This window comes from Lonchura striata, chromosome 1 (assembly GCF_046129695.1).
Source record: "Lonchura striata isolate bLonStr1 chromosome 1, bLonStr1.mat, whole genome shotgun sequence".
In the NCBI taxonomy this organism is placed as follows: domain Eukaryota; kingdom Metazoa; phylum Chordata; class Aves; order Passeriformes; family Estrildidae; genus Lonchura; species Lonchura striata.
The window spans coordinates 22,048,198-22,072,730 of record NC_134603.1 but is presented as its reverse complement, the minus strand read 5'-3'; the positions used below and the strand labels follow the sequence as shown (position 1 = coordinate 22,072,730).

General features: G+C 34.4%; 1 protein-coding gene across 4 annotated transcripts in view; it reads left to right on the top strand.

Annotated features, from left to right (window-relative positions):
* Positions 1-24,533, top strand: part of VPS13B (vacuolar protein sorting 13 homolog B) — a 434,787-nt gene that overhangs the window by 267,522 nt on the left and 142,732 nt on the right. For all 4 annotated transcript variants that reach the window (XM_021529420.2, XM_021529422.2, XM_021529419.2 and 1 more), the window contains exons 31-32: positions 15,618-15,821; positions 24,402-24,528. In XM_021529420.2, the coding sequence (XP_021385095.2) occupies positions 15,618-15,821; positions 24,402-24,528 (331 nt within the window). The remainder of the gene's footprint in view (positions 1-15,617; positions 15,822-24,401; positions 24,529-24,533) is intronic.

The following is a 24,533-nucleotide window of genomic DNA, read 5'->3' as shown; positions in this document are numbered from 1 at the left end:
GGAGTAATAAACAATTTTCTTTGTCTGTGCTGATAGTCCTGGAGTGAAAGGAAGGAAAAAAATGATTCAAGGAATTTATGAAAAAAGCACATACGTAGCCAGCAGTCTGTGTGGAAATCTGTTTTTTCTTTCAAATGTGGTTTGGAAAATCAAATGCTTTTCAAAACTTTTCAACAGCACCCACATCTGTAAGCATCTTCTCCTCAGAAATATTTTTATATATTTATATTTGAAAGACTATACCTTGAAATTATTGTTCAAAAAGCCTGAATTTTCTATAACTTTATTATGCGTAAAAAGGTTACTTCTTGATATTTTCCTTTTCAAACCAAATAACAGTTTAAAAACTGTTCTGTTTTTGCATAGAAGTTAGCATTAAGATAACTAAATGTTTCCCAGAATATGGACCTAATATACTTAATTTCCTTTTAAGAGTTGATTATTCCAAAAAGGTTCTATTAAGACTTATTTTCTATTTTATCTGTTTTTGTTTTCCACACTTCATTGAGGTTTGTCTGGTAGGCAAACAAGGATTTAGCTAATGCTGAGTAGGGTTTCTTCTTCTCTGAATAAAGGCAACAAAAAAAAGGTATGCACATAGTTTTTGAGGGAAATATGAGCTGCTTATTAAATTGTCCATTTGTACCACAAGGAATTAGGAAAAGTATCAGTTTTAGTATATTGTAAAATCTACCAGTTTTTCACAAATTTCAAAGTGATTACAACTGCAGCGTGATGTTATATAGGAAAAAAAAACAGAATAAATTACTAGTGTTTTTAAAAGTATATATTTTATTCCATACAAATTGTGAAATGGGATTGTGTTAACATCCTTTTAAGTTCATCATCTATCTGTGTTCATGAAAAAAAATTGTAACAACAAAGATTTTGAAATCGCTGCCAGGATTTATTTAGTAATTTTTTTCAGATTTCAAACTAGGATGATTTTATTTTTGCAGATTTTTTTTAACAGGATTCTATCTGCATATAATTTGAATATACACTCTTGTTTCATTTTGCATTTAATAATCTTTAGAATTAATAATTATATTGGGGTGTAAATCAAAATATTCATAGTAATTGCAATTTCTAAATATTGTTCTTTGCTATGGTACTTGATCACATGTTTTTTAGCATAGAGTTGTCTAAACACTTAGGAAAGTCATCTTTATCTTCTGTAAGAATCCTGTACTACTCTCTGGAGTAGGGCTTAGAAGTAAAGTCTTTTCCTGCTTTACATTTCTCTCTTCTTCTGTGTTTAGCAGAGAGGCAAAAAAAAAAATCTGCTTAGACCTTTCGCCTAGTAAAATATTCATATATATGGATAGCATTACATGCAAACACCACTCCTAATTAGCATTGGCATGTTTGAGGCTATTGCAGCAGTTATTAATTTAAAACTCTCAGTGGAAACTAATTGTAAAATAACAGCTGGAACTGCCCGTTTAGTTTCAGAAATGTAGCTTGCTAATTATCTAATACCAAAAGCTATTCAAAGCTAAATTTATATTTGGAATTTGACTTTAAAAATGTTCAGCTTTAACCTTTAAATTTGTTTTTACTCAAAATTTCTTTATGAATTCTACAAGAATCTTCAACATAACTAATTTTCCTAAATACATAGATTTGAAATACATTTCCTTCTAAGGTAAGAGTAAAATTAAAATATATATATATAAGAAATTAACTTTTACAACTTTTCTGTTTAATTGATGAATTTAATCACTGTGTTCTCAATACACATATCTACTTTATATTTTTTCTTTCACTTAGTAGCATAAACTTGATTCATGCAATAAGTTTTAATTTCTTTGTGCAGTTGCTCCAAGAAAGAAAATTGAAATATACTTCATAGAGACATTCCTATCAAAGAGCATGTCATTTAAGCATCCATTTGTTGTTAATCAAAGCTGCATTTTTGGAAACATTATTAAATGTGTTAGAGGGAAAAGAAAAACAAGTATGTATCAATAAAGAATTAATTCAAAGGAATAACCAGTTAATTTAAACAGGCCAAAGTTGACACACATAGAATTGATAAAGATATTTTTCAAGTCTAGTAATTCTTAAACAGTGCATATATGAAATATATTTTAATATGAAAAACCACTGACCTTCCTCAATTATTTATTGTTACTTTCAACTTTGTTTTGAGGACTTAATATGCATTTTATCTGCAATGCTCTTCCTTTCTGCTTCTAGCTTGGCTGAGGTGTTTGCACAACTGGTTTCTTGTCACTAGCTGCATCCCATCCTTCTTGGGGAGGGCTGGGGAGCAGGAATGAACTTAGTTGCATAGAGATTCATGGAGATGTGTTTATGTGTGTCCAAAAGCCCTGCTTTAGAGGCAGATGGAGATTTCAAAGAGCAGCTTCATAAATACTTCAAAACTGCTCAAATTTGATCTGGAAGACCATGGGCTCACATGTTTGGGAGGGGCTCCAGCATTAAGGCATGGTGAGGAGAACCACTGACCTTGGGCATCTTGTGGAGATGGCCATTCTGCATCAGTGCAGGACACTGCAGTGGTCTCCCCTGGCACTGTGACTAGTTCAGTGGCAAGTATGGTGTGTGTGTGTGCAAGCCAGTCGTGATTAGTGCTTAACTGTCCTAGTTAATGCACAAAGCATTTGAATTTATTGCAGTTAAAATTGTTTCATTATTCACGTATCATTCGTTCTATCACCTCTGTGTGATTTAGAACTAAATTGGGAATGGGTCTCCAGACTCCCTTTAAACTGGATTGTGTGTTCAGGAATTTCTAAGGTTGGACAGTTTGCCAGTCATAGAAGGCATCAGGGATGCATCTCTTCAAAATGGAGTCTACAAAGTCTACATACTTTATATGATTTACTGTAGCATACACTCAATTTTTTTCATTTATTATGATGTCATCATTAAACAGCATAAGGTCAGAAGTAAATAGCACTTTTAAAGTAAAACTTCCACAAGGGCATTGCTGTCTCTGCTTTCCTCATGGGCTATACTTTGTTCTATAAAAAGAATTCTCAGCTATGTGTGATCTTAATTACTGTTACCTTCTGCAAAGTCAGGGTTAAGTTAGAGAAACAAAGCAGGCTGAACTCAGAGTTTCCTTGGTCTTTTGATACTTCTTGCTGTCTCAAATAATGTTTTAACACAATTAATTAGTATTTTCTATGTGGTATAAGCAGAGCTTGCCATGTGAAATTCATACAACCTCAGTTTAAAATCTGTAACGTGTTTAGGGTGACTGAATGGAGGAGAGATTAGGATTTCTTTCACTTGTGCTGGTTTGAGATGCTGTTTAACATGCTGTTTTTTTAATGCTGTTTTTTTCCGTTTCCTTTTTCCCCCAAAAAACAGCAGTTCTGCTGTGATGAAGCCAATCAAAATAAAATCAAACAAATTGTTTGGTTTTTTGGTTAGTTCTAATCCTTTTAAACTTGTCATTGTATTTTATATACACAAATGGTTCATTTTTTAACTTCTTGCCTTGATATTTCTGAGTCCTAAGATTTTAAATACTTGTTATGCATAGGGGTGGTTTTTTCTTGAGATGTATGGTTATTGCAGTTACTCTCTTCTCCCTAGGAAGCAAAATTTATTTTCCTTTTTTTTCCCCTCTATGTTTGCAGAAATCTCATATCTCTTTCTCTTTAACCATCACTGAAAGCTACCTCCTTCATTGAGATCAAGTCTGTAACTATTTGCTTCCCTTAACTATAATAATGGCCTTTTCTCCCATTTAAAAGTATTTTCCAAACTGTTAATTCCTCCCTAAAGCAAATCTTGCTTTACCACAGGGGAGAGAAAACATGTCAGGTATTTGAAGAGTTCTTTGAGTAGAGAGGTCTCTCACCCTCCCATCAAAGCAAGTGATGTGCAGACCAGCCATGCCCAGTGAAGGGACTAAAGGAATAAAGTGTGGCCCTGGGCTTCCTTGGGGCTGCCCAGAGTGGGGTGAATCTAATGTCAGTTTTTTAACATTACTTTATCCATGGTTGTTGGGCAATGAATTTTGTGCCTATTTAAATTGTAAATCCAAATTTGAACTCTTTTAAGGTCTACTTCTTAATGGTGTTGCTGTTTGTACTTGTATATAAGGAACAGGCTAAGGGATCTGAAAGAAATAAAGAAGTGTTGGGGCCATCAGGCAATTATTTTCAGTAAGGTTATTATCCTGAACCTATTTATTGTGTAGGCATACTAGGATGAGCCCAGGCAAAAAGGTGTGTTTCATCAGTTTGGGCTTAGATCAGCTTAATCTGCCATCATGATCTGGCGTTTTGAAACAGCACAGAATTTGATGCTGTGTACTAAGAATTTTTCAATAGTTCTTAGATTCAGCATTAACATTATTAAATAGATTGTAATAGTTTAAAAAGGTAAACAAGAAAGGACACAGAGACAAAGAAAAAACACATTAAATACCACTTAAAAATCCCAGAATACCTTTCACAGTTTATGTACTCAGCAACTTTAATGCAATGAAAATTATTTAAGATAAAACTGGGAAATAAAAAGTAATCCAAAAGATGGAGTTATTTTTTATATGAGTAGTGTTTTTTGTTTCATGTTTTATGTATAAAGCAATGTTATTGAAAGTTTTACATTTCTTCAAGTTACATCCCTTTAATCTTTCTTTTTTTCTGAACAAGTAGCTTTATACCGTGCCTGTTATTGTAAAATACAGGGGGAATGAGGAGAGGTGTTTGGGTTTCTGTTAACATGGGAGAAAATAATTAGCTTGTTCTTAGAAATTAATGCCATCTTAAGAGCTGAAGTTGTTCCTTTGTATGAATTACTGAAGTAATGTTCCTTTGCTTTACACAAACTCCTTACAGTTTCTTCCCAGACTCTACTTCACTGATTTTTAAAATATAGGACTGAATTAATATATCAAGGTTGCTTTTCTGTCTTATATACTGAAAGTTAACCTCTGGTCTTGGCTGCAGTAAATAATTTATTGTAAAAGAACTGAGGAGAGCTTTTAAAAGTCATTGTTCTACAGTTTTCTTCTCAACTGTTTGTGAGTAAGTATAATTTCCATCAGCTCTGGTTTCAACAAATGCTTTTTGTTGAAAAGTATTTTCCAATATTACATAAAGCAGATTTCTGTGTAGCATTTTTAATTCTAGCAGGATCTCAAGGTAACTATAATGCAAGTTGTGTTCTTCTGTTACTGAGAAAAGCATATCCCGTTTGTAATGAAACATTTGTTAACTTCTGTGTACAGATTGCGGTTCATTCCATAAATATTTGTGGGTTCTCTGATGTCCCTCACAGGGTTTTATCTATGACAAATTCATACCACAGTTCTTAAACTACATTTTGGGTAGAAGATTTCTTTCTTTTGCAAAACTATTTGCCAGTGTCTTTCATTTAATGCTTGTAAGTATTTCAACTTTGGTTTTCAATTATTTAACAAAAAGGATTATCAGAAATATACAGAATAGTAATATGGTATTTTAGCATATTTCTCTATGGGATACTCTTCCAAGCTCCCATGGCAAAATTAAATCCACATTACTGTTATCCTGAGCAACTCAAATTTTACTGTTTGAGCATGGTGCCTAACTCTTAACTGACTTTTCCAATATAGTTTAACTTAGCTCAACCACCTTAAGTACCGTCAAAAGTCATGCTTCATGTTTGTTATTTTTAAGGTCTTACTGTGATATTAAACCTTATTATGCTGCAATAAAGAAAAACAAGAAAAAAAGAAATTAAAAAGCCATATAGTGGGTTTGTGTTGCATTTCATAAGTTTTTTTTTTTTTCTTAAGAACAAAAAAATCCATCACTACTTTTTAAGACTTGTTTTGTAATCTTATGGGCTTTATTAGTTGTTGGACATGAAGATAAATGTACTATTCTTCAGCCTCTCAAAACATTTTTCATGCCCACTGATATTTTTGTTGCTAGGGTGTTGTTTTTTTCTGTGAGAAGGCAATGGCCAGCACTGGTATGTTAATGGCTAACACAAGTGCATCTTGAAAGTAATAAAATACAGAGATAGTATCAGGCATCTCTGTTTCAGTGTAAATGATTGGCATAAATCACAGCTACTCCAGTTTTCTAGTTTGGTATTTTGTGTTCTTGAGCACTAAAAAATAAATGGGTGTGGAGGTGGTACAAATAGAACATAGCAGTATCTACAAATAGATATGCCCTGTACTTTCAAGATAGGAACAGGAGAGGTTTGAACTCTTTCTGATAGCCAAAATTATTTAACTGTTGAGTAGTATTATTTAATCTTTGTATGTGTCAGTTTTTCAAGAAACAGGAAGAAACTTGTAGATTAGCAAATCCAGCTGCAAAGCAAATTCGAAACTTTTTAAAGTTGGAAGTGTATAAATATATGTATATATGTATTCAAGAAAAATACAGAGGAATGCAATTCTCTGGCGTATCTTTTTTGACCCACTGTATTCAGACAGCTTCATTGGTTGATTTTTCCATGTTTTTGGCATAGTAAAAAAATGCCTGATATATTATGTAACTGCAAATGTTATTTAAGTTGTTTTCTAAAAATAATTTTTAAAATCTACATCTTGTATTTTTCACACACTGCAGCTCATAAGAGTGTATCCAATTATATTTGCTAAACTGGACTCAAACTACAGATGATAAAATTTGCTGTTTCCCAAACGGGCAGTGCATTTGTTTGTTTGTATCTGTGCAGTGTCCTTGCAATTTTTTTTTTAGCTCCAGGCAGAAAAATAAAACTCTTAAGTTTTCTTTATGACCACCAAAATTTAAATATTTGGGCTGCATCATGGATTCACTGAACTACCTGACACTGGAATCTGTAGTCTTCATGGCCGATATTTTGAGCATATTTGCACCTTTTTTGTTTCTCTCTTTGCCCTCCTTCAAATGTATATTTAGAAGTAAAATTTCCCTTCAATAAATTTTGTTAGGCATATATTCATACTGACTTAGGAGGTGCCAGTAGTCAGTTAACAATACTCTAATGGGGTTTTAAGGAAGAAAATATACTGGCTTTAACATGACAGGTAATGTGTTTCATAATTACTATGGAATGAGTTTTTATATCAAGAGAGTTTTCAAGGGATATTGAAATAGACAAAGTAGAGCCAGGACTTCAGGAAGAAGAATTAAAGGAAGGTTATTTTTAATACTGTGTTATTGACATATTTTACAGTATCATATACAGTAATTCAGGAATAGTTCTAGCTTGCTGTTATGAATATGATGATTTCATAAGAAGAAAATACAAGTGGCATCTTGAGAAACTAATGTAATCAGTGCCAAAGATAAATGTGAATTGACTTGGAAGGTTAAATATTCATATTTTAGAGTAGTTTCTTCTATTGACCATGCTATAATCATTACCAATTGCTATAGACATGCTGAAAGTATGCATTAATACACATTGTTTAATGTAAAGGAAAAGCTGGTATTTATTTGTTTGCAATGTTCTTTTCTGCTTCAGATACAATTTGATTGATGTCCAGGTATGATTTTGATATACTGACACAGCAGCAAAAAGAAATCCTGTCCCATGTCAGCTTATGAAACATACTGAGGACATTTTTCCTTCCAGCCTGTTCCTCACAGCAGATTATACTGCACCATTTAGAGAAATTCCACACATCAAATATGAAGTCTGTGTTCAGTGAAACTTCACCTGGGTATTTCCAGGCAAATTTATAGAACATCTGGAAAAACTGAGATACTGTACCACTTAGCTAGATTTATCAATTAAACCAAAGTGAAATTCAGGCTGAAAACCATGGGGAAATCACAAGATTATTTATCTTAGTCATATGGTAAAGCAAGTACACACAAAATTTAAAAATCTGAAATGAAAGATCCTTCAACTGCCAGGCAGCATTAAGTTTTGGGATAAAATTATTTCTACCACAAAATAAAAGCATAAAAGTCTTTGAGTTATATTGTATTTTGTCTTTTTACTAGTCCCCTCTCCAAACTTCTACTATTTAGAGAAACTATATTCCACTTGGTTTTTTTCAAGGAACATTTGGCATCCAAAAGTATCATACAGACCTTTCATTGGAATTGTGCATACTTATCATTTATACAGTCTGTCAAGTGTATATTTATACAGTGCTTCCTGAATTTGGGTGAATGTTTCAAAAGCATAAAGCGATTCCTCAAACTGTCTAAACATTAAACAGTATAAAAATGAAAAACTGTTTTTTAAAAGTTCAGACTTGCTCATGCTGTTATTTTTGCTGAGGAATTTAAACAATAAAATTATAGAAGTAATTAAACAGATGACATCTAAATGCACAGCTGCAAACTTCAGCTTTGTTTCATCTTACACTTTCTTTGAGAGAGAACAGAATTACTTCATACTTTACTAACACTGTACCTTGTGGCCATAAGGTCATTGATACTGTGTTACAGAGACAACTCCAGAAAACAAGTGCACTGCAAAAGTTCTTCAGCTTCTTTGCAGGCAATTACTGTACTGCAGCCCTTGTAGCAAGGGACTGCTTTTATATGTCTGCTCACCTCACAGGTATGTAGAGCATTTTCTGCCCATAGGACTAAGATAGGAAGCAAGGGCCAAGATTTTGCTGTGTGATCTGCTGTAATTCCTTTCACGTGTTTAGTAGCTTTTATATGATCAGTGCACTGCTACCAGTCCTGAGCTTGCGTTGCCAAGTTCACTAAATCTGGCCTTCCTAAATGGATAGCAAATGGAATTATAGTAGCACCCACCTGGCACCACCACTGTAATTAATAAGTGTGAGGGGGTGTTGGGTTTTTTTCCCTCTGTATAGGTACCTACTGGATTTCAAAATGAAAATATTTAAGTAGTCACATAAATAGAATAAATAAATAGTCTATCCATTTAAAAATTGCAGACACTAATTTTTATCCATATTTTATAACTTTGCATTCTCAGAATACTCTCAAAATGTTTTCTATGCAATTAACAAAATCATTTTGGCTTTATTCACACAGTATAAATTAGCAGACTGTTAACAAAGTTGATTTTGTCATTTAGAGATATGTACTAAGCAAGTTTAGAGAGAAGAGGAATGAAGCCTGCCTCTCCTGTTTTCCTGTGGCATGTTCTAGCCTTGCCAAGAGAGAAGCATTTCCCATGGCAGGCCAGCCAAAGGCGTCTGCCCAGCCCCAAAAGTTCTCGTGTACAGCAGATGGAGACCTGGCAGACTCTGCTCTTCTGCACATCCATGCATCCCGTTAGGCTTGTCACCTCAGTTCTAACCAGGACACTGTTTCCTGCTCCTTTTGAGAGGGTGTCAACCATACATGCAAAACAGGCACAAACCATTGACTTCCATTCACCAGATTTCTACTGTCTTCAAAAGTAGATCTCTCTTCTCTTGCATTATGATAGCTCAATGAATGTCAGTCCTTTTATAAAATGATTTGGGACTAAATAAATACCTGTATGGCTCAGTAATTGTTGATGAAACTGGTGAAATAGAGGACACACAGTAGTTAAGAGAAATGTGATTGTAATTTTACAGTTTTTCATCTCTGAGCAATTAGTTTAAGTACTGAGGGTTTTTTCTGTGTTGTTTTTAAGAAGAAGCTACAAAGCAATTATAAGGGAAGACCTGTCTGCTTCAGCTTGGCAAGAAAAAGCTGTGCTGGAAAATATTAGCAAAAGAAAAGAGTGTATTCTGTATTTTAGAAAAAGTTTGGTTATTGCTATAATTATTTTCTGTAGAAGAGTTATTGCTGCAGAACTAGTAAAGTCTAGAAGCAGAGAGGAGGTACCTCTGTGTTTCTGTCCCATCTACCTGTCTCAAAAGTGACTATTTAATACCTAGCATGGACATATTTAAGGGAAACACTTGTAGGTAGAGTACTGTGATGGCTTTGTTGAAGATCCTGAATACCTTCTCTTAATGTCATTCTGTCAGAGGCCACAATTGATTCTGTTCTGTGCTTGAAGTATCTAGAAACTTGGAGTGAATTAAAACACCTTTTTCACGGTTGAATTTTCTAAACATGTATCTAATATATCCTTATGCCAGACTCTGACACAGAGGAGACAAAAAGACATGTTAACAACAACCAACTAAAATCTTAGTGCTCTTTTATATGATTAACTGTTCCAGGTGATAATGAGGGTAGATGATTTGTTGTATACATCCAGGTTTTTTTCACTGGGCACTTTGGGATTCATGTATTGGATCCTGTTTCAGAGCATGCTTATGCATGCTTATCCATAACTGAATAAGCTTTTTTTTTTGTTTTGTTTTGGTTATTTGAAAGTACTGAGTTCCTACATGGAATTAATTGTTTTACCTAATGATCTTTATAGCTATTTGTTGTTTTATCCTCTGCTTTAGCTTTTTAAACTCTTATACCAGTTCCTCTCTTCTCAGTAGTACTTACCTCTGTAGGTTTACAGAGCAAAAAGGGACCAGTGTCCAAGAGATAGAAGTCAGAAATTTAACCAACATTAATTTGAAAAAGAGGAAAGTTACTTGTTGCCTTTATATTATTGCATCCCTGTAGCAATTGTTTGAAGTAGTCTAGTGCAATTAGAAGAAAATTTAGCATATATTTAAGTTACTGGCCTTTTTTTTCAACACACTAAATGTACAAGTAATCTACCTCTTAGCTGATTTATGCCTATGTAAAAAAATTATAAACATTAAAAATCATTATGAAGTTAGAACTTGTGAGTGTTGCTGACTACAAAATATATTCCATTAGAATGCAGTTAATAACTTTTTCCTTTGCATTAAGATGTTATGTATTTGTCTACTATGTAAATTTAAGAAGGTGTCAGTCATTTTTATTTTGCTCACAGAGCTATCACGGATGTTTTCTTTTTACAAGACACATATGGAGATGAACCCAGGTACCTTAACCACTCTGACTTACAGGACATCTGCCATGTATTGTCTTCTGTAGATAATGTTGATGTATCTGGCTGTGCAGATCACAACACTAGGGCTAGTCAGATGGAATGCAGTTTTCATTGTTAAACAAATTCCTGTAATCAATAGTATAACTTGCTAATCAGAAAGCATTAAGCAAAGTAGCGTTACTGTACTCAGTTTATATTTTCATTTAATAAAACATTGCTGGTACCCAATCCATAGTATTCTGCCAGCAGTTATGGAGATGGGACAGTTGTTATATTATTCTGGGTCTGAGCTGGAGAGGGGAGAAGGAGCAGCTGCCAACAAAGCCAGTCATTGTGGCATGGTTCCTGGGGAAAAGAGGCAGAAACAGAATGGGAGTTTACTGCTGATGACATTTGAAAGCTAATTGAAAGCTGCTCTACTGATCCAGACTTAAATAAATTGTTTCCAACATCCTGTCAGCCATAAAGCACTGTTTGCTACACCACAGGTCTCCCTACAGACAGATTGCAGGGTGGGAAAGCAGAGGTGAGGTTACCCTTGTCCTGGAAGACCTGTGTATTACTCAGTATGGCAGAATATGCACCCAGGATCATGTGAGGACCTCCTCTTCTTGGCTAAAGATGTCTCCTTCTCTCTTCTTGCAACATTAGAATGTTCTTACCTGCTTATTTTCATTAATTTAAGCCTTAGTGCCCTGATTCTATGATTCTTCCTCTTGCCCAGTATTGTGCTCTCCTTTTCTTTCTACTTCTCATTCTTCTTTCCATCTTCCTCACAAATAAGTGTTTTTAATATCTCCAAATTTAGGCATATCCAGGACTTACATCATGAGAAGTCATGCTATAGGATTTTTTTTATTCTAGTACTGAGATCATGTCTCTGTATCTTGTATGATGTTGGGGAAGTTGTGTTTCTCTCCCAGGGGCTCAAGTGTTAGCTTTTCTGTAACAAAAAGACATCTATTCGGTATAATTAAAAAAAAAATAATAAAAAATAGTTGCCTTAGTTTGAAAAGCTGATTCCTGTCTGAGGTTTTACTTCTAGAAGCTCAGCATTCTCAAAGGCCAGTGTTGTTCTAGACTTAGAAATAAATCTGTGTTGTCAAAGATTCTCTTGGTTTACCACGTGTTTTGTTCTGTGCTCTTCTTAACACCTATAGCATGTCGTTCCAGATGGAGTCCATTGTGTCCCTAAGAAACTCTTGCTTAGGTTTCCCTGTTTGGTACAATACATTCAGTGGCTTTGTCAAGGAGGAAACTTTATTGAGTTGAGCTGGGGAAAAGGCATTGAAGGTGCATTAGGTCAGTGATGAATCCTGCTATGATTTCTACAGTAGTCAGTCACATCTCATACATAGGTGAGGGGCTTTCAGACTACATCTAGCCTGGGACTTCACAAGCTTCAGCAGAAGAGGTCCTTTTATATATGTGTCATAGGTTATTACATATTTATCCAAGCTTACTTTCTGTTTCCTGTTTAAATTAGGATAGGAAGGATCTTTTACCACCAGCAAAAACCTTTCATAATTCAAATTTGGGTATAGGTTTGTAATCTCTCTACCTGGAAGCAGAAATTAGTGCACACAGAAATCCAGTAAGTTCTAATAAAAATTAGCTGTTGTGTGTAAAATCTGCAAATATTTCTTAATTATTACATAATGTGTAGTCATTAACTGCCATTTTCCTGGCTTGTTTAACTTTTTGTAGGTCTCAGATGAGCTGTAAATGAATAAATTTAACGTCTTTACTGTGGGTCTCAGAATTATGCTTATTCAGCAGCATGTAGTAACTGGTTCAACATGAACTGCTTCTTAAATAAACATACAAAAAGCCTGACCCACACTAAATCAATTTTAAAAAAAGAAAAACTTTAAACCTGTGTTTCCTGCTGCATGCTTATGGTTGTCTTTCGTTGCTTGTGATCTTACTGTATTGTTGACCAACTGTTGTAGTCTGTACCACCTGCCCAAAGATTAGATGAGGTAGTGAAGTTGTTTTCAGAAGAGGGAAGCAAAATAGTAATACCTACAGTACATTTCAGCTGATAAAATATCACTTATGCTGGACATAGAGAAGTCATTAATTAGGTTTACTCCGTTTTCCTGAATTTATTTACTGCAAGGATTTTAAAGGGTTCAGAATTCATACAAAGCATGTGTGTTTAAGATTAGGCCAGGTTTGCTGTGGTTTAACATACTTCATCCTTCTAGGAAGTATACAGCTAATAAATTGGAGGCATACTTAGGAAAACTGTTGATATGGAAAATCAAAAATTAGTGCTTATGTAAATTGTTGATTTGGGAAATTAGAAATGAGGGCTTATGTAAATGCCTGTATATATATTACTTATTTGGGAAAAGACTATTTTGATACTTGTGTAAAACTGGCATGATTCAATTTCTGAAAGCCATAATGAGCTTTATGAAAACATCAAGGCATTAATTCCTATTTCTTGTATTTTACATGTATGTGTAAAGAATGTGTTTCTTGAAGTGGGTTATCTATAGAAACACAATTTGCTTGGATTTCAAAATTATATCTGAAGAATCAGAAGAAGAGTATTATATTATATGTAGGAGATTCTTAATAGGAACAATGCAAACTTTTTTATCAGCATGAAAATAATGAAGTATTAGGCTGTAATATCCTGAAGTGCATTAAAAAAAAGACGCAGCAGACAAATGTGATACCGGCAACACGATACACCAGTACCTTGTCTTTAAATAATGCCCTTGTATATTTTGCTGCACCTAAAGATTTTTGCCAAAAAATGATTTTGTTATTGTTTATGTTTAAATAAATAAATTTGTGAGGGTAAGAAAGCCATTGTCACAGCTGGGAGTTTCAGAGTGCATACAGACACGTTGTGCTCAAGGAATTTGTTTCACAAGGTCATGGTTATGCTGAATGAGGCTAAGGAATATATAGGTGAGCATGTTGCAAGTCATCAAGCTGCTCATAAAAGAAGAAATGAAAAATGCTCACTGTGAAGTGAAGGGGAGAAAATCAATTATGCATGTGAAATTAGTATCGTATTCTGTTTTATATACACGAGCAGATTTCCAAAAATATGTAATTTGGTGCTTTATTTTAAGTAATAGTTCACAAAACAAATATTCCGGTATTTATTTGTATTAGACGAAGTATGAAAATAGACATTGGATCATACAATAATCTACTGTGTGTTTTTTGGTTTTTTTTAACTGCATTCATATTGATGAAATAATGCCTTAGAAAGAATAATAAAAGGCACAGTGGTTGTGGTTAAGCCTCTCTGTGTGGAAAGTTGACAAACACATTCTTAAGTTTTAAGAAACCACATTTAATTTTGAAACACCACTACTGACATAACAGATTTTTAGTGTGCTTCTACTAAGCACTTAAGAAAGTTACAGGGTCTACTGAACAATGCCATCACACTGCCTCGCCAGGAATGACTTGATCAAAATGGCTTTCCTGTCATCCACATTCTTCTGTGGATACATATGATTAATTACTTAATTTTCTTAATTGCTAACATACTCCATTAGTGACAATGGCAGTGTATCAGCAGTTTCAACTGTTATTTAGATTTGGGCAGCACTAGGATTGCACTTTGAAACAGGTTGCATATCTATAGTTTGCATACCTGTACTCTTGAGTTTGCAGTTTGGGATGTGCTACTTCAATAGTTATTTATGTTTAGATTATTAACATCAAATTCGCATGAATTGCAGAATTATTAATTTCTCTGTGAAGACAGCAGCTGTATACTAAATAATTTTGGCCCAAGACCTTGAACAGAAGAGTAGATTGGATGTCATATGCAAATAAGAAGCTTCAACGCAAATGTATGAAATCAATAAAAATAGACTAAAATTTGTGATCACAGAGTGAAGAAAAAAAAATTAAGATTCCCTTGCTCCCTTATTTTGAAAAACTGTGATAACGTAGTGGTGAATTTTTGTTATAATACCAAATGAGCAGTGCACAGAAGGTTGTATTGTTCCCAGTATAGAAAGGGCAAGATAATTTTTTTTTAGTATTTCCCAGTGCTTATTAGCAGGAGATGAATGGCGGTAAGAGACTCCTCTGTTACTGGTCCCAGGTAAAATTTAATGGTCTCAGCAGCCCCCACTCATTTAATAGTTCTTGAATGTTTTGTTGAAGTTGAGTCTGACTCTTTCCAAGACTCAGCTCAAGACTGAAGTACTTTGTAAATCTAATGTCATAGACTTTAAAGGAATCAAGACGGAATGTGGTTCACTCAAAAATGCTTTTTTATCACTTATTAGAAGAATTTTATTTAAAAAACTCTGTGTTGAAGTACAGAGGTAAAAGGATTGAATTGTTTTGCCATCATATTGGAATATTCTTTTTAATTTTTATTCTTTGATGAATTTGAACAGTGGGACAGTTGGTTATGCTTCCTGGTTATACTGATGTGTAGCTGTTCTTTTTGAGGACATGAATGTGACCTCCTTTATCCATTCAGTAGATATGAATCAGTCCTACTTCCCCACAAGGCTGCTCAATCAATCTGATTGGAAGTGCAATGAAGTTTATGCATTGATCTCATACCAATTTTGGTACATCTGGCTAAATTTAGGAATTTGCAAATCTCCCATTGAATTCCATAGGAAAGAGGCAGATGGGTACTTTTGAAGATTTGAAATTAATAATGCTTAGTGTAGACAAAAATGGCACCATTGGTATCTTCATTTTGTTACTTTGGATCTTAATGAATATCTGATTGGTCTGATTTTAACCTTTGGTGATTCCTTTTCCTTTTTTTGACATTACAGGAGAGCACTAAATCTAGGAATTCTTCGAGACCCTGGATCAGAAGTTGAAGATAGACAATATCAAATAGATCTTCAATCTATCAACATCGGTACTGCTTATTGGAATCAGTTGAAACCAGAGAAAGAAAATGGAAAAGGAGGGGTTTTGACAGAGACTGAGAGAAATTCTCAAAATCCAGCACTTGAATGGAACATGGCCAGTAGGTAGGGACATTTTAAAGACTTAACTCTTTTCTGAAAATACATAGCATAAACACTGCAGAGAGCATGCACACTATACCTGAATTAAATAATTCAGTTTTGCTTTACATCACAAGCACATTTCCCTGTAGTTTTAGATTACACATTTGAAATGTGAATTACTGTTGTTATACTGTAGTTACTGTCTAGTTACTGTGTGCCTTTGCTTCCATTATAAGCTCTTCTCCAAGTGACTTACTGTCTGCCCATAAAAATAACTCCAGGGTTGAGACTTCAGCTTGTCAGTCTCTATAAGCAATGGGAGGTTCTATTTTGGGGTTTTTTTTTGGTTCAGGGCATGTTTTGGTAGTGGTGTATTTTTTTCTTTTTTTCTAAACTTCTTTTGTTTGTATATTTACAGAGCTTGAGTAAAACCAGCTTAGACATTTCTAAATTAGAGAGGGATAAAGTAGAACATTTCCTATTGATTCTGAACTGGTTTTTGCACTTCTGTAACTAAAACCAGATGAATTTTGAGAATGCGCTATTTCAGCTAAGTCTACTTTATTGGGCATTGTATATGTGCACACAAAGCCCCATCCTCTGGTTAAACAGGGTTGAAAGACAAAGCATGCATACACTTGCCTGCTATTTTAAATTTTGATGTTTTCAGGTATAAAATTGGGGGGGTTAATTGGTAATTTGTGAAGATTTAAAATATTTATTTTGGTTTTAATATACTTTTTATACTTCAAAATTCATGCAAGTACTTTAAAACTAAATTTTACAGACTGTGTAGCAGATTTCAGTTTTCAAACTGGCAGAAATAAAATCTGATGGCCAAGAGCAAGCTTTCTAAAGTAATTTTGTGGATTTAGAAGCATTTCTGCTAGTACATGCCTCTTTGCCTGTACATTTAGCTATTTCTTTTCATACAAAAGTCCTTTCTATCTAATTCATGCAGAAACAATCTGATTTTTATTAAATTTGTGCATAATTTTATGGTTCCTAAAGTATGATTCCTATCTCCATCTAGGGCTGAGTTCCTAAAAGTGATTTAGAAAAAACAGGCAGAATCAGCTGGAAATAACTACTTCTGGTTTAATTTTCAGAAAAATGAGAGATAAGAAGACTCAGATTTTTCTAAAAGTAAGGCAAGTTGTAGCATGGGCTACATGAGGGTGGCACACAGAGCTTTGTATGTGAAGTATTGGTGCAAGGCCAGCAGGGCAGATAAACTAACTCTGGAGGGAGAGCATGAAGGAAAAAGATGTGGTCAATTAAAAATTCCAGTTTATCATGGAAAAGTATAGGGCAGGAAAAACAGTTCTAACCAAAGAAATGATAAAATGACAAGGAGTCACAGGAGTGGAGATAAAAATTTTAACACAGAAATAGACTCTGGTCTTCATTTATAAGATCCTGTGGTTCATTCCTGTCTTTTAACAATTTGGTCTTTTAATTCATATAATTCCAGAGAGGTTTTTTATTTTAAATTCCTAGCCTTAAAAAATCTTAATGACTTCCTAGTTGGGCCTTGGTGTTGGACACATTCATTGTGAGATTCTTTGTCCCAAAATTCCACATCCACTAGTATTTCTTGAAAAATAATAGATTATGTTAATCTCCAAGGATTTGCACCAGTTTGCAACTTAAGCTAACATAATAAAACCAGCCACTGAGAGGCTGGCTTTCCTTTTCCTTGCCATTGGTGACCGAAATCCTACTACCAGCACACTCTGGGTCTGAGCGTTATGGTTGTAGATTCAGATAGGAAATTCAGTGGGATTACTGAAAAGCCAATAAGACAAGGGAGGTAGCTGTTACAACAATTGTGATTTCTCTTTTTGTTTTTTTTTTTTTTTTCCTATAACATCTTGGACATGCTTCCTTAGCACACTTCCAAAATGAAGCTTTTTAGAATACAAATAAGTATGTTTGGTTTAAAATTGCTTTTGCATGAATCTTCTACTTGGGTTTTAATTTAGAACAGTTATAATTAAATACATCAGATTTTCCTCTCTGGTATGCAATTACAGAATTTTAATTCCAGCTTGTTTTCAAGAAAAAGTATGAATGCTTTGTTACCCTTTTGGTTTTCAATTTTACATATTTACTGAAGTTTCTTCAGGATCTTTGCATTTTTGCTTTTTAGTTAGCAGTCAGTTATGCTGTATCTGGGTTTATTTTATGACCTGTGGAAATGGTGTGTTGAGAACTGGAAGAACCTGCACTGAACTCTGCCATCCATTTTTCTATTTCCAGCGTGTGCCAGGAGGGGAGCTGCAGGATGTTTTACATGGTGCTTACTGTTTCCAGGGTTAAGTTTATCTTAATATTTACTGCAAATACCACAAAAGCTTTATGCCTTAATCGAATTTTGATACCATTTTTTAGATTTCTTTGAGTATCTTAAATACGTTTAACCTGGAACAGAATGAATGATTTTTGCCGAGTTATTTTAGGGTTAATTTCTTTGTTTGGTTTTAATATACTTCTGTTTGTTCTTATCCAGTGCTCTGGTATATTAGGATCACTGGGTTTAAAGATTCTTCTTTCAAATCTGTTTCCCTTATTTTTGTAATATTGCAATGCTATGTGGAGCAGTATAGAATCCAACCTATACGCAGGTTATTTGTAGTTATGTTACAGAAAACTTCAGCATAGATACCAGCCATTCCTTTTCCATTCCCATTTGTAAAAGCATTATTGGATTATTTAAAAATAAAATTGAAAAAAATTTTAAATAAATTATATTTAAATTTGTCTACAATTGGAATTTGGCCTTGTTTTTATAATTTTTATGAAAACCAACCATTGTAAGTCAGAGATCCATGGATATTGCATAAACAAGTATCTGAAGGCTTTTGACATAATTTGTCATTTAAATGCTTTAGCAGTCTTTACTCTGAGAGTAAATCCTTTGAATTTTCACACCACTTCTGGAGTTCAGTTCTTCTAGTACGTAATACATTAAGGGGTTGATTCCACCCCCCACCCCGCCCTTAACATTGCAGTTTGGAAAGCAAGTTGTCATACTGTAAGTTGTTGAATGCTTGTAGATATTTAGTGTAAGATTCTACAAGAGGAGCTATAGTGAAATGCTGGTGTGATGCCTCCTGTGTCTGTGCAGGTCATGCCAAGGAGAATGGGGGAACTGGAACACTCTGGTGGGTGGATGCAGTCTTGCAGAAAAAACTGTCTAGATGCTGTGCTGTACTGAGGATCAGGGATCATAACTCTTTCCATTATGAAATGTTTGTACTTCACCATGGATGTTATAAAAAGCTCCCTAATGGTGTAATATATAAAAAGAATACTGGAAACAGTCAGACAGTTCTAATAAGGTTATGTACAAATGAAACCTGTCCACATTTATTCCCTTTACCAAACAGCATGAGGGGAACTGGGAGTACTTAACTGAAAGAAGTTTTCTTGATTGAAAACTGCTTTTTCAGCTTGGAGATCTCCTCCTCCCTCTCCCTCTACTCAATGGAAAAAACAACAGCCCTGAAGGAAATAAAGAAATATATCCTCTCTTGAGGCCTCGCCCCCATCCCTGTGCAATCCTTCTACAGCTCCCAGCAGCAACTTCTGCTTCCTGCAGCCTGAATAAACTTTGTTTAAAAAAAATAATAATTGAGCTTAAACGCATTACTTCTCCGTGTGGTAATGAATTGAGTGTGGCAATATACTGCATTACAGTTCTGTCCTTGGCATACCACCATCTGGAACAGCTCTCACGGAGTACATCAGGGAGCCAATGATCTGTTGTACAAAACTGAACAAAATACCACTGCAAGGATCCTCAGAAAGGTTTCCTGCAGATTTTTCTTTGAATAGTGTTCATTTTCATGCTTTTTTGGGAAGTTCTTGGCAGCTTGCCAAGTTCTAATGAGAAAGATCAGAAAAAAATTAATCTCTAGATCTTTGTTTAAGGAAATAGGGACATTCCCCTTGAATCTTTCGGAATAAAATGCAATGCATTTTTTTCAGTAATTAATTTTAATTGTTGTCTTTTGTGGTACCTTAAGTTGTCCTTGCATTCATACTGTACAAAGCCTTTCACAGTAAAATGGGGTGGTTTATTTTTTATATTAATCCAGCAAAGAAATGCTGCACAACTTTCTTCATAAGATAGAAGTTAGCTCTACTGAGGTCTTACAATACAAAAATAATATTTCTTTTCAGCCAGGTAGCTTACACTTACTTGTTTTTTAATTTTGGTTATTAGATTGTTCTCAGAATGTTGCTATGATATTTTACTGCTGTGTGACATGTCTTTGCAACACCTCAGAAAGCTGAAAGGATGTTAATTAGTCATTAGTAGTTAGATATCCTAATACATTTGTATATCTGGGATTCACTGATTTAAACAGCTACATGGGAAGCCTGCAAGAGAAAATTCTTTCATAAGTCCCAAGTTAACATGCTGTTTTAAATAACCTCTTTTGACGTTTTGCATGCCTCAACACAACTAGAGAACACTTTGACTATGTGGCCTATTTCGTGCTAATATGTTTTTTTCTTTTTCACATCACAAAATTCTCCATGAGGACTCATCTTTCTAGCTAGTAAAATTACATGGTGCAAATGTGCTTTTGATTGTTATTCATGTATTGAATGTATACAAGTTTCTCCCTGACTTAGTGAATTTTTAAGTACATAGGGGCTCAAAGTCTAGATTCAATAAGATATTATTAAGAAAAAAATACAATTAATAATAAGGTAAACATTTCCAAATTTCACATCTAGGTTGTTTAGCTATTACTGGCCATATTTTCTGTTTGTTTTGCTTAGTGTTTTCCATGTGAGAATCACAGTAGCAGGACTTAGTCCTATTTCTGCATTTTCTCAGCTTATCCAGTCTCACATCATCGCATCTCCTTAATTAGGGCAATATAATCTCTTTGGCAGTCCTTCCTCTTTGCATAAATTCAACGTGCTTCTGACTGGATGTAATCAAATACTGATGATTTGATTTGATGTAATCAAATGTTGCTTCCATTGCAAAATTCTGTTCTTCTCATTTTTTTCTCTCTTCTTCCCACAACATTTTTTGTCTTATTAATCATTAGATGTCTTTGCTTTCGCAGTACTTCCAGACCTCCTGTCTATCCATTTCCCTTTTCATGTCTTCTTTCATTTGTTTTGACTCATCTACACTCCTGCTCATCCAGACCTCTTCATGCCACTTACCAAGACCGACGCATTCAGTGTTTTGAAGAGGCACTGCCTTGCTCACTCCTGTGTTTTATAAAGGTGTTTGAACATTCACACTGTTATTGCAATGCTTTATTCAAAATCCTTAAAAAAAAATTAATTTCTATTATAGTGTAATATAAAAAACGTAAGACTGGTTGCCACTGTATGAATATCGTTACCTATTCTGCTGTTAGTTTACTTATAGTTCCCTTTCTGTGGGTGTGTCTTTTCTTATACTTAAATTGTAAGCCTTTGAGGACAGAGACCACTTTCGCCCTGTGCTTTTGCAATGTGGATCTGTGGCCCATAACCAGGGTTTGTGTTATTGTGCAGATAAAGCCCAGATTCTGCACTAAGGCACCTCCAAACCTTAGCACAGTTGCTTAACTGCCTTGTTCCTTTGCGTTAGCATATGGTCTTTCAAATACACTTACTTTTAAGTGTAGATGATCAACTGCTTTAACATCTTTAAAATACTAGCTTTTCCCTTTTTTTCCAAGACAAATATATAACAGATGCATAAATGAACCACGGAATGAATGTGCTGCAGACATAGAGCCATCATTACGCTCTTCACAATCAAGTTTTTTCATAAGCTCATGTGGCGTACACCTGTGTTAAGTTAGTGTTGCACTTAGGTGCAGTGTGGAAGACTCAATAATTCAAAGTGGAATTTGTTTCTTTGTTCCTTTTGTACTCTTTCTCATATCCTCTCCCTTCATTATTTACTGTGCTCTGTTTGCCTTCTGTTTGTACTTACAATTATTTTCCTAATACTTGATTTGGCAGAGGTTCAAATTCACCCACAAAAAATTCAGAAAGTAGTAAGTAGAGCTGGACAGGGATAGCAAATTAGGATGATTTTAAAAATAAAATAAAGCAGTAATCAATATATATTACCAAAAATGTCCTTTAAGATGCAGTGTACTGGGTATCTACTAGTATAAAGTATGAAAATTAAGAAATGGGAATATGCATAAGATGAAAAATAATTTGATCAGTGATTGAAGAGAGCCAATTGAGGGTTTGAGATTCAACAAATAACTTGCTTTTACATCGCTGTTTCAAATACTAAAGTCATACTTACTAGCATTTCAAGAATCTTCAAGTAGAAGTTTTCTAGTATAGTTCTAGCTGCATGTTCTTTCATAGAATTATTGTCCTATGTAGGTCTTTCATTGTCCTGAAAGAAAAAGGCGTTTTTTTCTTATCCATTGAGAAGGGGAAATAGGAAATAGGTAGAAAATAATTTGGTTTAAATCTAAAATAGAGGTGGTGGCAGGATGAGAAACAATTCTAGAACTCCAAAATCTAAGACCATTTTCTCAAGTTGCAGATGTTCACTAGCCACAAACAAGTGTGATTTCTAATTTGGGGCACTAATGAGACTAAACTTGCTCTAAAACCCATTATTAGAGCTCAACAGAGATATAGCTAACCAAAATGTTAAAATTTTTAAGGTAAGATGGTAGTTTTCTCCACTCACTAATTGGATTATTCTTAAGCTGCACACTTCTTATGGTAATTTGAGGGCCATTTGAGCAAAAGTTTACCAGAGTTGTGCTCTGCCAGTACTAGCTCTGTGGCATCTGCTCTTAACTTCTGTATACTGTTGTCCTAAATAGATTTAAAAGCTTCAAGGCCTACCTCCACTGTATAATTTATATTCCCTTATAGTCATCCTTTCTACATGTTTTGAGGATACTTAAAAAAAAATGTTAGTAGAATTTGAAGCATCAGATTTGAAGTAGCCTAAGCACTAAAATGAATTCTGTATCTCCTGCAGTATGAATTTTGTATCTTTTGCAGCAGACTGAATTCCACCTCAGGTTATGATTTAACTCTTGTCTTACAAACCATCAGTGTTTGAGATTTTTATCTTTTCTACAGAAACCATTATAGAACCATTACTAGACTATACATTACAATACGCCTTCTTAATCAAGAGAGTTCAATACCTGTTCTGCATGCGGTCAAGTAATTTCTGCATAGACAGGCATATAAGCATATTGGTTAATAACATTAACATGGATAACTCTAGCTGATGGTGGGGACTATTTGTTAATTGCATAGTTCATGTCTGGCTCACTTGTGTGATTTACACGGATACCTGAACTCCCACATCTCCATTAAAGATGACAAAATTAAAGGTAATACAGGGAAATGTAACTGACATGCTGATGAAGAGTTCTACGTGGATCTATTAACTTCTTCTCTAAGGCCATCTAGTTTGTTCTTTAAACTTGCATCATTTCATAGTTGACAATTTTCTATTTTGTAAGCATAGGGAAACTTACCTTAGACTTACAACTTTATGATGATTTTTAGAATTATCCTTGGCAAAATGTAGGTATTTCATGTTGCTACAAACAATAATAGGTAAAAAGAACTGTCAGAAACTGTCTTGATGTAAGGAGTCTCCTTGGAATTTGAAGTGTATCCTCTTTTAGGGGCTGAACAACATCTTGATCTCATTACTTTTTTTTTCCTTCATCAGAAGCTCTCAGATGGCATTTTGTGGCAATAGTTTATTTGACCCGACCCAGAAGATTCTGGCCATTTGGAATGTGTTGTCATAAGCTATTAGTGATCCATCTATAACAATTGTGCTTCTAGGCTTACTGTTTGGTTAAAGGTGGGGGGGAATGGTGGGGCAGGGGGGGAGAGAAACCAACAAAACCTGAAAACGAAACACCTGGATAAAAAATAAATGCAATTACCAAGTTTAATGACACAAATATTCTTGGTAAGTAAGTGTTGATATTTAGCTGGCAAAGCACCAAAAACAAGCAGTGACAGAAGTTAAGGAAGACTGACATCCCTGTTTTTCAAATAATTCTAAACATCTTGGACAATAGTTACTGATTTCATATGGGAGTCCCAGTGTTGCATGGAATTTGCTAGTTTAAGTTTTCATGTATTTCATTTTTGTGTCAGTTTCGTGCATATTTCTTCAACATGGACTTTTAATGCACAAATTCAAATATTATGTAGGCTTCAAAACAGCCATTTATAAAGTGAAGGTTTTATAAATGGCTGTTTATCCACAGGCATTTTTTAAAAATACTGGTAATAAAGTTTGAATCTTTCTTCAAATTATTGTGTGTTGTGCATTAAACAGGAGAAGCAGTGTCAAACTTGTCTACCTGGAGATAGGTTGAAGAGTCAAATATTTAGACATACTTATCCTGTGAAATGAAGACAGAAGTCTGCCTTCAGGACTGGAATTAATATGATTTACAATAATGATACGTAAAGATTATTAAGGTAGCAATCAAATGCCCAACTAGTATTGAAGACATTTTTTGCTTTGTGCAGGATGTAAAGAATAATATGGAACGTTTTTGCCTCTTGACAATTTATAATGTAATTTAATCTTTACTTTTCTTTCCCTTGTAGCATAAGGCGGCATCAGGAAAGGAGAGCTATTTTAACTCCAATTTTAACAGATTTCACCGTTCGAATAACTGCAGCTCCTGCCATTATTTTTACAAAAATTGATGCTGCAGAGAATTTACACCCAGAGGTTTG